Source organism: Ursus maritimus, unplaced genomic scaffold, assembly GCF_017311325.1.
Source record: "Ursus maritimus isolate PB19 unplaced genomic scaffold, ASM1731132v1 scaffold_6, whole genome shotgun sequence".
In the NCBI taxonomy this organism is placed as follows: Eukaryota; Metazoa; Chordata; class Mammalia; order Carnivora; family Ursidae; genus Ursus; species Ursus maritimus.
The window spans coordinates 15,183,278-15,199,020 of record NW_024426774.1 but is presented as its reverse complement, the minus strand read 5'-3'; the positions used below and the strand labels follow the sequence as shown (position 1 = coordinate 15,199,020).

The following is a 15,743-nucleotide window of genomic DNA, read 5'->3' as shown; positions in this document are numbered from 1 at the left end:
TCAGCAGGGGAGCCTGCTTCTCCCTCTGCCTGCTGCTCCCTCTGCTTGTGCTCTTCTCTCTCTCTCTCTGACAAATAAATAAATAAAATCTTTAAATAAAATTTAAAAAATAAAAAACTAAAAAAACCCCCACACATAATCTTGCTTTTAGTAGAGGGGAAAAACACATACAGAACTTTGCTTTTATTCTTACATGACAAATTGGTTTGCCCACATATATTCCATTTTTAAAGTCTGTATTCAGAAAATGATTTGTCTCCCCAAACATATAAATGCAGATTCTTTCAGTGCATGTTAATGAAAATCTCAGACCTTACTAATGACCTGGTTTTCTCTCTTTTGAATTATAATTATTATTTTAAGAGGCATATAATTGAACTTGTGGGTATCCAGTATGGGTTCCTCTATGATACTAATTTCTATTTTAAAAGTAAAGGGTAAGAGAATCGCAAGAAAATACCATCTTGACTCTTAACGTCTTCAGATGTGTTAAGCAAATTCTTTCAAAACCAAGGATATTTTGCTATAAAGAAAATAGTAATAAAATACGGGGCACCCAGGTGGCGCAGTTGTTGAAACATTGGCTCTTGGTTTTGGCCAAGGCTGTGATCTCAGGGTCAACATGGAGCCCCGAGTTTGTCTCCATTGTTCAGCCCAGAGTCCAGTTGGGTTTCTCTCTCCCCTTTTCTCTGCCCCTCCTCCCCCTGCAGGTGTGTACACCCTCTAGCTCTCAAATAAATCTTTAAAGAAAAAAGTAACAAAATAACTTTTGGGGGCCGCCCGGGTGGCTCAGTCGGTTAAGCGTCTGCCTTTGGCTCAGGTCATGATCCTGGGGTCCTGGGATCCAGCCCCACCTTGGGCTCTCTGCTCAGTGGGGAATCAGCTTCTCTGTCTCTCCCCACCACTCCTCTGCCTCTTTCTCTCTCTTTCTCTCTCTCTCTCTGTCTCAAATAAAAAGTAATAAATCTTTTAAATAACTTTCTGTGTATATATTAATTTTTAGCAATGTGGTAGAAAAGTGTGTTACTCATGCCTCCCGTGCTGAGAGAGCTTTACTGATTGACGAAGTTTGCTGCCAGAATGATGGTCCTCACAGTGCCTTATACACCATGATGAAGGACCAGTATGCCAATTACGTGGTTCAGAAGATGATTGATATGGCTGAACCTGCTCAGAGGAAGATAATCATGCATAAGGTAATACAGTTTATAGCACTTAAAATAGGTGGTTCAATTGGTGTGACTTTCAGGCTACAATTTTAGCTTTCTAGGTTTTAATTTCCTCTTCTGTTCTAACTGGAGAAAACATCTAAAATCAGTGGATAACCTTTGACAAATGTAGGTATGGTGTACCATTCCATTAGATTCCTAAAATATTCTCAATAAAATCACATTCATTTCTCATCTGTTTACCCATCTTTAGCATTGCCCATACCCATCTTATTTAAATATATTTGGTTTGCCATAATACATGAATTGAACATTAATTTTAAAATCTAGTTAGGTTTTCTCACTAACCTAATGCATTTTCCTAATTGATTGGGTTGGTTGGTTGGTTTTTTTTTTTTTTTTTAAACAAGCTGTTTTCTCTCTGTTTTCTCCCTAGAATGTAATGATTCTTTTTAAAATGCATTAATTTCCATGGGAAAACTGTTAAAAAGAATACTGGAAGAAATACTAAATACCCAGTCTTTTTCTAAATTAATTCATTTAAGAGACAAGGGACAAGGTGTCCCTGGGTGGCTCAGTTGGTTCTGCTTTCATCTCAGGTCATGATCCGAGGGTCCTGAGATCTAGTGTCATGTCAGTCTGCTTCTCCTGCCGCGCCTTACCCTGCTCATGCTCTGTCTCTCTCTCAAATAACATCTTAAAAAAAAAAAAAAAAAAACAGGTCATATAACTTCTTTGGACCTCTTGTTATATAAAGAGAAATATAAGATCATAAATTTTTTACCTTTTTAAAAATGTAATATTTCTGCTTAAAAATATATACTTATAAAAATTGTCAGTCTTATTTTTAACAACTACATTATTTAACCAATATCATATTTATAACATTTGGATTGTTTCTATGAATGTCTTTGCATAACTACCTGTTTTTGTAGGGTAAATTCTTAGGTGTGGAATTGCTGGTGCAAAGTATGTAGACATTTTATGTGTTGATAGATACTGCCAGGTTGGTCTCAAAAAATCTGTACACGTTTGCACATCTACCAGTGTATAAGAAGAACACCTGTTTTGTTGTCATCTCATCAGTACCAGTTGTTGTTCCTTATAAAATTTTTTGCCAGTTTGGGGCACTTGGGTGGCTCAGTCGGTTAAGCATCTGTCTTCAGTGCAGTTCATGATCCCCAGGGTCCTGGGATCAAGCCCCACGTCGGGCTCCATGCTTAGAGGGGAGCCTGCTTCTGCCTATCCCTCTGCCCCTCCCCTGACTTGTGCTCGCTCTCTCCCTCTCTCTGTCTCTGAAATAAATGAGTAAAATCTTTAAAAAAATTTTTTTTTGCCAGTCTGGGTGGAAAGATGATCATACAATTCTTTTCATTTACATTTTAAAAACTTAGATTTTGAACAATTTAAATGTATTAGCCATCACATATCTGATTGCTCATTCATGTCTTTTTCTCCGTTTTTGATTGAATTTTTATCCAACAGACTTGAGTAAGAAAATTCTGGCTTCATCAACTTTTTAAGAACATAATAGTTCACTTGTGATGCTTTCCTGCTATGTTTGGAGCCCCTCAGCTATTGGCATTTGTAATAGTTTAGAAGTAGCGGTTTGTGTATTCATTGAACAATTTTGAGAGTGGAAGGTTGGAAAGATTGAGTATAATGAACTGCTTTTGCAAACAGCTTTCTTTAAAGGATTTGAATATTAAAATCAATTATTCTTCTAAGGGGCGCCTGGGTGGCTCAGTTGTTAAGCGTCTGCCTTCGGCTCAGGGCGTGATCCCGGCGTTCTGGGATCAAGCCCCACATCAGGCTCCTCTGCTGGGAGCCTGCTTCTTCCTCTCCCACTCCCCCTGCTTGTCTCTCACTGGCTGTCTCTCTCACTGGCTTTCACTGTGTCAAATAAATTTAAAAAATCTTTAAAAAAAAAAAAAAAATAAATAAATAAATAAAATCAATTATTCTTCTAAATCACTAAGATTTAGGAGTGCTTTTTTAAGAAACCGGAAACTGAAATAACTAAGATTTACTAAGGAGATTATCTGTTTTTCAGATTCGACCTCACATTACTACTTTGCGCAAATACACATATGGGAAGCATATACTGGCCAAGTTGGAAAAATATTATTTGAAAAATAGCCCAGATCTAGGGCCTATTGGAGGACCACCAAATGGAATGCTGTAAAGGGAAAAGAGAAAGAAGATGACGTAACCATGTGAAAAGAACGTTTCTTTTGTGAATTATCAAAACACAACTCAACCATGAATCTTTCAAAATTTTTTTTAAAGCAAAACTATTTATTGACTTTGTTCATCCATTTGTAAATTTTTTAAGGTTCTTGTGTATATTTGGGGGGTGGGGGTGGTGAATTATAAATTATATTCAGCCCTGAGTGGAGACCTATCAGATTGGATTGCTGGCAAAGCACAGAATGCTTGTATATGATGTAACTATCAAAAAAAGCTGTCACATATTTTGTAAATTTTTACCTTGTAAAGTCACAAAAATAGTTTTTAAAGGAAAAAGTACAGTATTCTTTTAATAAACTGGCTTGCAGTCTGGTAGGTCTACGGACCCCATAGCACAACAGGTTTATAGAGATGTATATAGAAATATAGTCCTTATTTTTTTTTTTGTCCTTCGTGTGAAGTCTTTTATAACCGATTAACAATCAACTGCATAAATATTATTAATATTTTAAAAAGAAAGTTAAGTTGTATTTTGGTAATTCACAAACTATCATGCAAATAAAAACTCGGCAAGTAAGACAAGAATTAAATGATTTGAGATGAAAAGACTTATATTATTTACAGTGGATGTGATTTTAATACAAATACTGCCCTAAAATGTCTCTGGCAATGTACAGAAGTATTGTATATACTTACATATGTAATTGTTGTGAGAGGTAGAAAAAAACAAAATCATGGTGACACTTCCATTCAGTTAAATGCACTAATTGGAAAGTTAAGTCTCTTTTTAACTTTTCAGTTGGGTTTGCAATCTGAGAAAGAGTGAAAATTTGTATATTGTTTTGCTTATAAAATTACAAGGACATGTTGAGGAAGTGTTGAGCTTTATTTTGCTTTTTCATAGTAGATTTTGAGACAGTAGGAACCAGATAGAGGTGAAAGGGGCCACTGAAAAGTGAATTTGATAGCTCAACATTTAAGCATGACTACATATTCAGATAGCTTTTTTTGCTTCCTATAAATAATATGCATTGTGTGTGTAGTAATAGATGTAAGTTTACACTTGAAAGCAAATCTTGTTTCAATGTTTATTATAAAAGCCTTGCTAATTTAGTAGTGATGCTTTCCTTGGTTGTACAGGTGTACATTTGTAAACCTTCATGCTGTAAATGGAATTTGTTTTATCTCTTTGGAAAACATTTGCATTTTAGTGTACATTTATGTCCCTGCCCTCTTTGACCTGGCATATAGTGTTGTATAATGTAAATTTATTTCTCCAAATCGAGAGTGATTTTTTAAAAATTTTTTATCTTTATATGGTTTCAGAAGTATGAACCGGCTTTCTTTTTATTATTGTGGAAAACATTTTCTTTTATAACATAGTTGTTGACTCTGTTAATATGAACATACTAGGATTTGGATCACTTTCAAGAAGTCAGGGTATTGTGCATAATAGAAAGTATTGGACTGAGAAATTTGGTTACCATGGAGGCCAATGCTTTTTCCATCTTATTAAATGTGATGTGACTTTTTTCTTTGTACAGAAGAGTACTGTATTTTTGAATAGCCTATTCCCAAGTAAGAGCAAATCTGTATGATAACATTTTTTTCTCTGGACATAAGACATAACAGTAACATGATGTACATTTACAAGCGGCCTTATGTACATTTCCCAACAATCTTTTTAAGGCAAAATTGTGACCATATGTGTATAATTAAAATCGTTTTTAATCCTTTGCCTATGAAAATATTTTGGAAAAAAACTTGCTTTGTATATTCAGTTTCTGAAAGATAAAGAAAGTGCTTTGTATTTTGTTGAAGTCAGTATTTTGTATAAAACCATTTATGTTGACCCACTTCTGTTTAGTGCTGAAAACTAATGAACCATGCTGTCTCTTTCGATTGAACATGTAAGGGGTTTTTTATTAGAGATCTGCAGAAGAAAAGCATTCTTCTGAGCACAATATTGAATATAAAGGTTTTATCACTTAGCTGTTCATATCATGAGCCTAAAAACAATGGCATAAAGTTTGGGGTACCAGGCATACTTTTTCATGTTTGACATTGAGTTACTCTAGTTTTCTAACCCAACATTCCATGTTGAGTCCATTAAATCCAACCACTTGTCACTGTCCCCTCATAGTCATACTGGTTCATCAACATGTCCCAGTCACAGTGGCAGTGCTTTTTCCCCTACATATAAAACTGCTGTCGTCCACCCCGTCCTACGTTGTTTTGCCAGCCTCAGAGTGTCTTGGCCCCGTGTCGAAATTTGTTCCCAGTATCAGCTCATGGTTGTGAGCTGATCATGATCCAAGTTGTTCTTGTTGGAGATTGATAAATGACTTTCCTGGATTTGCACAGTTGAATTCCTGGTTTTCCTTTTTCTACCCTCTGTTGGCACAGTTATCTCTGCAAATTAAGAAAGCCCTAGGGGATGGCTGGGAAACGGAACCTTCTTAGGGTTTTGATGTTCCCATGTATCCCAGTGTTAAACTAATCTTCCCAATACTTTGGGGCCTATTCTAGAAGAACGTCTATTACTGTAGAAATTTTATGGTCTGCCATTTTGGTGCCCACCTCTCTGATTCCACCATTTAATAAGTTGGCATGGAGTTTTGCTAAAATCTGAGCATCACATTTCAGAATAAAGAAACTTTAATTGGGCAGAACCACTTAGACTTTACTCTTGAGTGTCTCCTTTTGATATGGATTGTTTCGGACCAGTTTGTCTAAAGTCTTGGCTCTTCTTGGTTCATACGAAATAATGTTATCTTCACTTTGTATATTATGTATAAATTAGAAAATGAAAAATGTGTGAATAACATTGTATGAAATAAACCTGGTCTTGTGTTTTTCTCTAGATAAAATACCCTTCTGTACCTCAATTACAATTCAGATTGCCCATTCAAGTTTACTCTGATTTAAGGAAAAGCAAATATTTTTATCACATGGATGCTACTTTGGGGCTACTGATAACTCTGATGGTATTCCTATCTTTTGATTAGTACTTAGGATCTCTATATTACACAGAGTGATTACACACCTCATAGGATGAAACTTTTAGCCTGTTTCCTTGATAAAATGATATTTCTTCAAGGTTGTTTTGAGGATTAAATTAAATCGCTTATCTTTACCTATAGGTGTTTGTTTCCTTTCCATATGAACTTCCAGAGACAGTGTTGTCTAAAGGAGAATACAATTTGGGTTCAGGCATGGATTTGAAGTTTACTTCACGGATCACAAACCTTGTGAATTTGTGTGTTTTATCTCAGCCTCACTGTCGCCACCAGTACCCTGGATGAGTACTATTTAGATCATTGATTTTAGGAATTGAGAGTATCTTAAGATACATAGAACCCAGTTCTCAACTATTACTAATACTATTTCCATTCTTCTCTCCCTTGTATAGCTATTAGTTTTGTTTTAAGCCATATAGATAATTTGATAGAATCCAAAGCAGAGATCTACATAAAACTATGTAGGAAAAGGCATTTTCATCATACACATTTTTAATTTTTTACACCAGTTTTACTCTTCCCTTGTTTTGGTTCCGTTCTGAGCTGAATGCAACCCTTCTGGAATTGTTGATATATCCCACGTCATAGAGATTAAATTAAAAGACTCTAAAATAAATACTACATCCTCCCACCCTAGCTTAATAATCTTAAGAAAAGCAGGTTTCCTAAGGTGGCCTGGATAGTAGTCATTCTATTTGCCCTCACGACTGATTTCTCAGGAAGGTTGGGGGTGGACCAGGGGGAACAGCAGAGGAACCCCAGGGGAGCAGTGTTCACTGCCTTACCTGGCTAGCTTTCAAGGACCAGTTTAACTATCTGATGGGGTTTGGATGCTCCAGACAGTCCATCTGGGAACACAGGTGGGAAGCATGGAGCACTGTGGTGCGCTGCAGTGTTACCCGTCTGGGTGGCTCTCGGGACACCTGGGTGGCTCAGTCGGTTAGGCGTCTGCCTTCAGCTCAGGTCATGATCTCAGGGTCCTGGGATAGAGCCCCAGGTAGGGCTCCCTGCTGAGCAGGGGTTCTGCTTCTCCCTCTGCCTTACCCCGACTCATGGCGCACTTGGTTTCTCTCTCTCACAATCTTTAGAAAAAAGTCGGAATAGTATCTTGGCTGCATGCACACAATACCTTGGATCTGAGGAGTGCTTGGTGCTAAGAACCTAAGAACAGGACAGATCCTACAAGAAGCTCAAAATGTGGAATTTTTATTAAACTTCGTTACCTCCACATCCTGTAGACAATTCCTCATTTTTTCTGTGTTTCAGTCACATTTTTTTCCCTTAAATATTTACCAGGAACTTAAACCAAATGAAATAGCCCTGTAGTTTGAAGAAAGAAATTGGCTAGGTTGAGCTTAATTCAAGTTTTATTGGACATGAGATTATAATGGTTCAGAGCATAATGGTTGGATTATGCCAGATTCCAGACCTTTAGCTTTACATCATTAGGCAAATGGTTTCATCTTTTAAACCTTCGTTTCTTCATGTGTAGGTGAGGGAAATGAGACCTACCTCCTAAAATTGTGAGGATTAAATGAGATCTGTGACGTCCAGGGGCGGTGAGTGACTCCTGTTACAGCGAGTTAAGGAAAGGTTGGGGGGGAGGGGTTTCTAATTTGCCTACACAAAGCGTCAAAACATGGGGATTGGAGCTCATTTATGTTTCTGCTTAGGAGCTCTTCTTGATTCAAGTTGTAGATAAATCACCAGGAAAACTGTCGAAGATAGGATTAAGGAATTTAACGGCATTTTGGTCATTGGTACATTTAATCTTTTTTTTGGTACTAATACAAGTAATAGTTTTGCCCTGATGGCTGCCCGGATGTTAACAATAGGGAGTTGCCCTACATCCGGGAGCAGTGGAGTGACAAGTGCAGTGCTGACAAGGACCTGTCTGCATGATGGGCAAGGCGTGGAAGTAGCGAGAACCTGGAGGGGAGGGCGAAGTCGGCACTGCAGATTACAGAGAGGAGTTCCCATCACGACCGCCAAGCCTCATCACACCCCAGGCCATTCTCGGGAAGAGGCCCTGAAAAGTTGGGTCTCAACACCTGGTGGGTCCATCTTACACCAGAGGTCAGGGGGGAAGCATGGGGATCACCCTGGAGGAGAAGAGGGATGTTTGGGAGCCTTCCCCGCCCCCACTTTGAAAGTCAGTTCTGACATCATCCAAGATACATTCAATTGAATAGAATGTGGTAGGTTTCACAGAAGAGAATTAGAAAAGAAGGCCAAAAATACACCTTAGACATACATCTACTACTAGAAATAGATCTTAGAAATGTTTAAAATTGTTCTTAATAACTCCTAGATTAAAGAATAATCTAATCTGGAATAAACCATTTGGGCCAACTTCAAAATGAGTGACAGTGCTAGAGATCAAAACTTGGGGGACTTGGGCCAAAGGCTCCTCAGAGAAAATACTTAGCCGAGAAAGTCTGAAGGTAATTTAAGAACCTAGCAAGGGGCGCCTGGATGGCACAGTCCGCTGAGCGTCTGACTCTCGGTTTCTGCTTGGGTCACGACCTCAAGGCTGTAAGAGCAAGCTGCTTGCCAGGCTCTGGGCCCCATGCTCAGCACAGAGTCGGTTTCAGATTCTCTTCCTCTCCCTCTGCCCTTCTCCCCTCCCTAAAATCTTTTCCTTAAAAAGCTAGTAAAATAACAAAATTACAAAAAATATAGAAAGGATTAATAATAAACTCCACAAAAAAGGAATAGGCTCGATTGGTTAAAAACAAAAATGAGGGGCGCCTGGGTGGCACAGCGGTTAAGCGTCTGCCTTCGGCTCAGGGCGTGATCCCGGCGTTCTGGGATCGAGCCCCACATCAGGCTCCTCCGCTATGAGCCTGCTTCTTCCTCTCCCACTCTCCCCTGCTTGTGTTCCCTCTCTCACTGGCTGTCTCTATCTCTGTCGAATAAATAAATAAAATCTTTAAAAAAAAAAAATGAGACATACTTTTGGCAAATCAGAATTTTAAAAATAGGTGAAAGACACAAATGGTGTTTATGAAATTGCAAGTTTTTTTGATTTTAATTTTTTTAAAGATGTTATTTATTTATTTGACAGAGAAAGAGGCAGCGAGAGAGGGAACACAAGCAGGGGGAGTGGGAGAAGGAGAAGCAGGCTTCCCGCTGAGCAGGGAGCCCTACGCAGGGCTCGATCCCAGGACCCTGCGACCATGACCTGAGCGAAAGGCAGACGCCCAACAACTAAGCACCCAGGCACCCCAATGTTCTATAATTTAAAAAAAGCTTGGGGCGCCTGGGTGGCTCAGTCGTTAAGTGTCTGCCTTCGGCTCAGGACATGATCTCGGCATTCTGGGATCGAGCCCTGCGTCGTCGGGCTCTGTGCCCAGCGGGAAGCCTGCTTCTCCCTCTCCCACTCCCCCTGCTTGTGTTCCCTCTCTCACAGTCTCTCCCTCTCTGTGTCAAATAAATGGATAAGACCTTAAAAAAATGATAGAACATTATATAAAAGTCTACCTATAGGGGCACCTGGGTGTCTCAGTCAGTTAGGTGTCCGACTTGATTTCAGTTCAGGTCATGATCTCAGAGTGGGGAGATCGAGCCCTGCCTTGGGTTCTCCACTCAGCAGAGACTCTGCTTAAGATTCTCTCTCTCTCTCTGCCCCTCCCCCTGCTCACTCTCTCTCTCAAATAAATCTTTTTAAAAACAAGTCTACCTATAAATTAAAAATCAAATTTTCTACAGAAATATAAAGTTCCAGAATGAAGGAATAATAGAAAACATAATTAGACTAATAAATAAAATAAGAAGCTAGTCAAAAGAATAAAGTCGAAGGAAGGTCTCACATTGGCTGATGTCAAAACTTATTGCTAAACCTACAGTAATCAAAACAGTGTCTGGATGTTAACTACAAATTGTGGTCATTTCACAATATATACAAATACTGAATGCATGTTATACACCTGAAACGAATGATGTATTTCAATTATACCTCAGTTTATTATTTAAAAAAATGTGTTTCTAGCATAAAGACAGACATATAGACCAATAGGATAGAATAGAAAGCCCAGAAATAAACCCTTGCGTATCGGGTCAAATGATCTTCAACGTGTGTGCCAAACCATTCGATAGGGAAAGTAGATGGGGTCAGGAAAACAGGATATCCTCTTGCAAAAAAAACGAAGTTGGACCCTTACCTTACACCAAATACAAAAATTAGCTCAAAATGGATTGAAGACCTAAAATGAAGGACCTAAAACTATAGAACTCTTAGAAGAAAATACGAGAAAAGCTTCATGGCTTTGGATTTGGCAATGATTTTTTGCATATGACACCAAAAACACATGCAACAAAGCAAGAAGAGATAAAGGAGCCTACATCCAACTTAAAAAAATCTGTGCTATCAAAGGGAATAATCAGAGTGAAAAGGCAACCCACAGAATGGGAGGAGATCTTTGCAAATCATGTTTCTGAAAAGGGGTTAATATCCAGAACACTTAAAGAACCACAATTCAAGACGAAGAAAAAAACAATCTGATTTTAAAAAGGGCAAAGTGAATTTCTCCAAATATGATATATGCAAACGACCAACAAGCTTTTGAAAAGATGCTCAGTATCACTAATCTTAAGGTAAATGCAAATCAAAGCACAGTGGGATATCACTCATCATGGCTTCGATGAAACGGAAAACAGCAAGGGTTAGAATGTACAGAAACTGGAACCCTTGTGCACTGTTGGGAATGTCAGATGTCACGTATTTACCCAAAGGTGCAGCTGCTATTGAGAACTATTTGGGGGTTACTCAAAAAATTAAAAATAGAATGACCATATGATCCAACAATCCCGCTTCGGGGTGTATATATTCAAAAGAATTGGAAAGTAAGATTTCAAGGAGGTATTTGCATACCCATGTTCGTAGCAGCATTGCTCTCAATAGCTACAAGGTAGAAACAGTCCAAGAGTCCATCAATAGATGAGTAAATAAACAAAACGTGGTCCATACATATAATGGAATATTGTTCAGCCTTAAAAAGAAAGGAAGTTTAAGGGGCGCCTGGGTGGCTCAGTCGGTTAAGCATTTGCCTTCAGGTCATGAGCCCCAGGTCGGGATCCCTGCTCAGCGGGCAGCCCTGAGCTGCTCCCTATTTGTGCTGCTCCCCCTAATTTGTGCTCACTCTCTCTGTCAAATAAATAAATAAAATCTTAAAAAAAAAAAAAGGAAGAAAGTTTTGACAAGTGGTGCAATGTAAAGCTTGACATTACGACATGTGAAGCCACAAAAAGACATACTGTCTGATTCCCCTTATTATGAGGCTGTTTAATGGGTATAGAATTTTAGCTTTGCAAGATGAAAAAGTTCTGGATATCTGCTGCGTAACAATGTGAATTACTACTGAACCACACACCTAAAGATGGTTAGGATAGCAAAAAAAAAAAAAAAAAAAAAAAGGGAAGGGAGGGAGGGAAAGAAAAGAAAAAAGAAGGTAGTTGAAGATATATAAGGTCATGAGCCCAGACTGTTTAAGGGACAAGTTCTGTAAATTTTTTTTTTTTAAGATTTTATGTATTCACTTGACACAGATAGATACAGAGAGAGAAAGAGCATGAGCAGGGGGAGGGGCAGAGGGAGAGGGAGAAACAGGCTCCCCGCTGAGCTGGGAGCCCGATGTGGGGCTCCATCCCAGGACTCAGAGAGCATGACCTGAGCTGAAGGCGGACACTTAACCATCTGAGTCACTCGGGCACTTGCAGTTCTGTAAATCTTTAAGGAACCTATAATACCTAGTTTATATAAATTTTATGGAGCATGGAAAACGATGAAAATTTCCCAAGTTAGTCTACAGAACTGTAATGACCTTGAAAACAAAACGGAACTACCGTGCACAAGCCATAAACGTGGGCTGTTTTCATAGATGCATATCGATGCAAGACTCCTAAGACGTGTATCCGTTGAATCCAATGTGCTTGGAGTCGCGTATTATGAGATTAAAAGGCAGTCTCCACATGTTACCCAACCATCATGCTCCTACGTGTTTACCCAAATGAGTTGAAAACTTAGGTCCACACGAAAGACTGCACACAGATGTTTATAGCAGCTTTAATCATGATCTCCCAAACTTCGAAGCAAGCTAGATGTCCTTCAGTAGGTGGATAAGCGAACTGATACATCCAGACAGTGGAATATTATTCAGAGAGAAAGGAAAATGAGCCATCACACCGTGAAACGACGTGGAAGAAGCTTAAGTGCACATTGCCCCGCAAAAGCAGCCAATCTGAAGGGCCTCCACACCGTGTGATGCCAACGACATGACATTCTGGAAAAGGCAAAGCTATGGAGACAGTAAAAGATCAGGGGTTGCCAAGAGTTGGGGGGGGGCGGAGGTAGGAGGGTATCAGTACCGGGGCAGGGGGGATTTTTAAACATTTTCCTACAGTGTGGTTATGTGACCTGGGGAGAAGACGAACTGTCCAAATCAAGGAAGGCCCTTTCCAGTCTCCACAGAGGTCAGTTTTGACCCTGAAATCATGAGCTGGTACCAGAAGCAGTAACAGCAATAGCTGGAAAGTACAGGATACTTACTAAGTGCTGAATGTTAAGTGATTTGTGTATATTATCCCATTCCCCCAGAACAACTGTGCTAGGATGGGACTAGTCTTTATATACATATGTATGTAGGTATATATATAGGTATATATTAATTAAGATTTTATTTATTTGAGAGAAAGAGAGTGAGCGAGAGAGCACAAGCTTGGAGGGGGGAGGCAGAGGGAGAGGGACAACCAGACTCCCCGCTGAGCATGGAGCCCGATCTGGGACCCCGGGATCATGCCCTGAGCTCAAGGCAGGCGCTCAACTGACTGAGCCACCCCGGCGCCCCAGGAAGGGACTCGTCTTATGTGCCTTTTACAGATGGCAAAGCTGAGGCTTAGAGGGCTTGCATGACTTGTCCAGGGAGGCAGGGCCAGAGTTCAACTGCGGCCTCGAGCCAGAGCCAGCACACTCGGGCTGCGCAGAGGCTCCTGGAAGTCAGATTGCTGCAGGGCCCAGGGGCGGATGTGCTGGAAATCCATGTGCCTCACGAGTCGTGGCTTAGCTGGCTGCGGCCCTGACGGGATGGGGGTCGGGGGTTACTAGCTCTTCTGATTCTGCTAGAAAATCAGAAATCTGGATTCTTATATGCAATTTCCTTACAGAAATCTCTCTTTTTAAAAAAAATCACTGTGAGGGCAAAACATTTCTACAAGCCGAATGCCGCCCTGGGGGCTGTTTGCAATCTCGGCTGAGTACAGGCCCTGTAATGGGGCGCAGACACCTCCTATCTGTGGAGGGCATTTGCCACACACACGCGCTGCACACCCGTACCCGCATCCACAGCCTGGCTGCTGTGAGCTCCTTCCCCTTCAGAGCCCACCCCCGAGTCTCCCCTGGGGCCTTTGAGTGCCTCGTGCCTCGAGCCTCGCGCCTTGCTTCCCCCCTAGCTCCGTTTACCAGGCCTGGGGCCAAGTGAGCCCCTAAGTGTTGTGCGTGCTTTCTCTCATGTAATCCGCACAACATCTGAGTTGAGAAGGCTTCAGCGCCTTGGCCCAGGTCGCAGGGGAGAGGGCTGCGAGGCCGAGACTCTACCTACCTCTCCCAGGCCCCCTGTCGCATGCCCAGCATCACTCACATGCAGGCACCCTGCTAATGCCTTCACAGTGCTTATCTCATTGAGCCCTCACGACAACTCTCTGAGTAGGTACTAGTGGTAGAGGAGCAAATCAAAGCCCAGAGAGGCTAACTTACTGGCCCGAGGTCACACAGCTAAGGCAGTGCTAAAAACGTGTAGGAGGAAATTGGTTGCCGGCTGAGGCGGTGGGGGCGGGTGAGACAGACACGGTGTGCCGCTTCCCGGCTCTAAGAACATCCACACAGGAGCCTCCTGCCGGCAGTGGGCTGAGTCAGGGGAAAGATGCCTGGTCATTGGGAAGTCGGGACAGACTGCTGTGGGCCAGAAAGCAGCAGCCCCACCCCAGGAAGCGGCTCGGGATGAATCAGTCTGACAGCACCTGGGAGGGTGGGGCTGGCGTTGGCTCACCTGCCTGCCTGAGAGCTTCCTGTCCAAGCCTCCAGCAAAGGCTGCTCCCGAGGTGAGCCGGGCAGCCCTGCAGCTCTGGACACGTTTATCAAATGAATGAACAACAGTCCACCTCCCCCCGCTCCCCAAAATAAAAGCTCATAGACAAACAGTCCTTAGGTCTCCTTAGGGTGGTGGGTCGGACAGCATCAGGTGGTAAACACAGTCCCCCAAGGCGAAGGCTTTAGGGAAGTAACTCTGATTTGGATGTGTAAGTTCCGATGATATTTACAAAGGAGATATTTATTCTTTTTCTCCTGCCAACATTCTAGCAAATATCGGAGGCAATTGAGGTGGCCAGCGAAACTATACATTGGAAATGGACAGGTGGTGTGGGGGTGCGGCAGGGGGTGGGGATGGCAACAGAGAAGCAGGATTATGCTGGCAAGAACCCAGGCACCCGCAGCTTCGGAGCTCCCTGAGCACAGAAGTGCAGACAGAACCCATGTAAGTTACACAGTTCTCAGGATCCATGAAAACAAACATAAAAGTTGCTTGGAAGAAACAGAAACTTCCCCCAGCCTTTCATGGACTCAAGCAAAGGCGTGCTGTAGAGCGGGGTGAGGGCTTCCTGAGGAGCCCCCTTGGCATGCCTGCCACCTGGTGAGCACGTGGTCCCAGCCACGTGAGCAGAGCAGAGGGACTGCAGGGGCTTCAGCCTCTGAAAACACCCCATCACTCCAACAACTTACTTCTCGTCAAGACTTCTTTTGGCAACAGAGGTTGTTACGTGATATGAATCAAAACCAGAATTTAATACAGTGCAGTACAGGGGAGCTCATGGGGTCATCCCCCCACCCCACCCGGGGCACTTACTGCCAGCACCTTCAGAACTGTCCCTCTCCTGCCTCCCCACACTCCCCAATCTCCCAAAAGGCCAGATTGACCGGTGTATTGTCAGTGTTAGATTCCCTGGCGCAGGGTAGAAAATTCGGGATAACCGTGTCTGGAGAAAAGGAGAAGTCAATCTCTCCATCACGCACACACCTGCATGGCCCGTCCCAGGTGGTGAGCTGCTTCCCTGCCTGGGGACCCATGCTCCTTCTAACCTGGTCTTCTGCCACGCACGGTCTCTGTTCTCAAGTTCACTTCACGTCCAAGATGACTGCTCCAGCTGCATCCATCATATCGGCATCCCAGCCAGGAGGAATGAAAACAGGAAAGGAAAAGAACCTTTCCTCCCCTTTGACACTTCTCTCAATGAACTTACCCCATCTTTGCTCCTGTTCCATTGGCAAAATCCTGATCAGGCAACTACGTAGAGCTGTAAGTGAGGGTGGGAA

The 15,743-nt window shown here is 41.8% G+C and overlaps 1 protein-coding gene across 12 annotated transcripts in view; it reads left to right on the top strand.

Annotated features, from left to right (window-relative positions):
* The window catches only part of PUM2 (pumilio RNA binding family member 2), a 96,753-nt gene extending 90,258 nt beyond the window's left edge, over positions 1-6,495 (top strand). For all 12 annotated transcript variants that reach the window (XM_040622923.1, XM_040622922.1, XM_040622928.1 and 9 more), the window contains 2 exons: positions 1,004-1,196; positions 3,223-6,495. In XM_040622923.1, coding sequence (XP_040478857.1) covers positions 1,004-1,196; positions 3,223-3,354 — 325 coding nt within the window. In that variant the 3' untranslated portion in view covers positions 3,355-6,495. The remainder of the gene's footprint in view (positions 1-1,003; positions 1,197-3,222) is intronic.
* Positions 6,496-15,743: the final 9,248 nt, after the last annotated feature.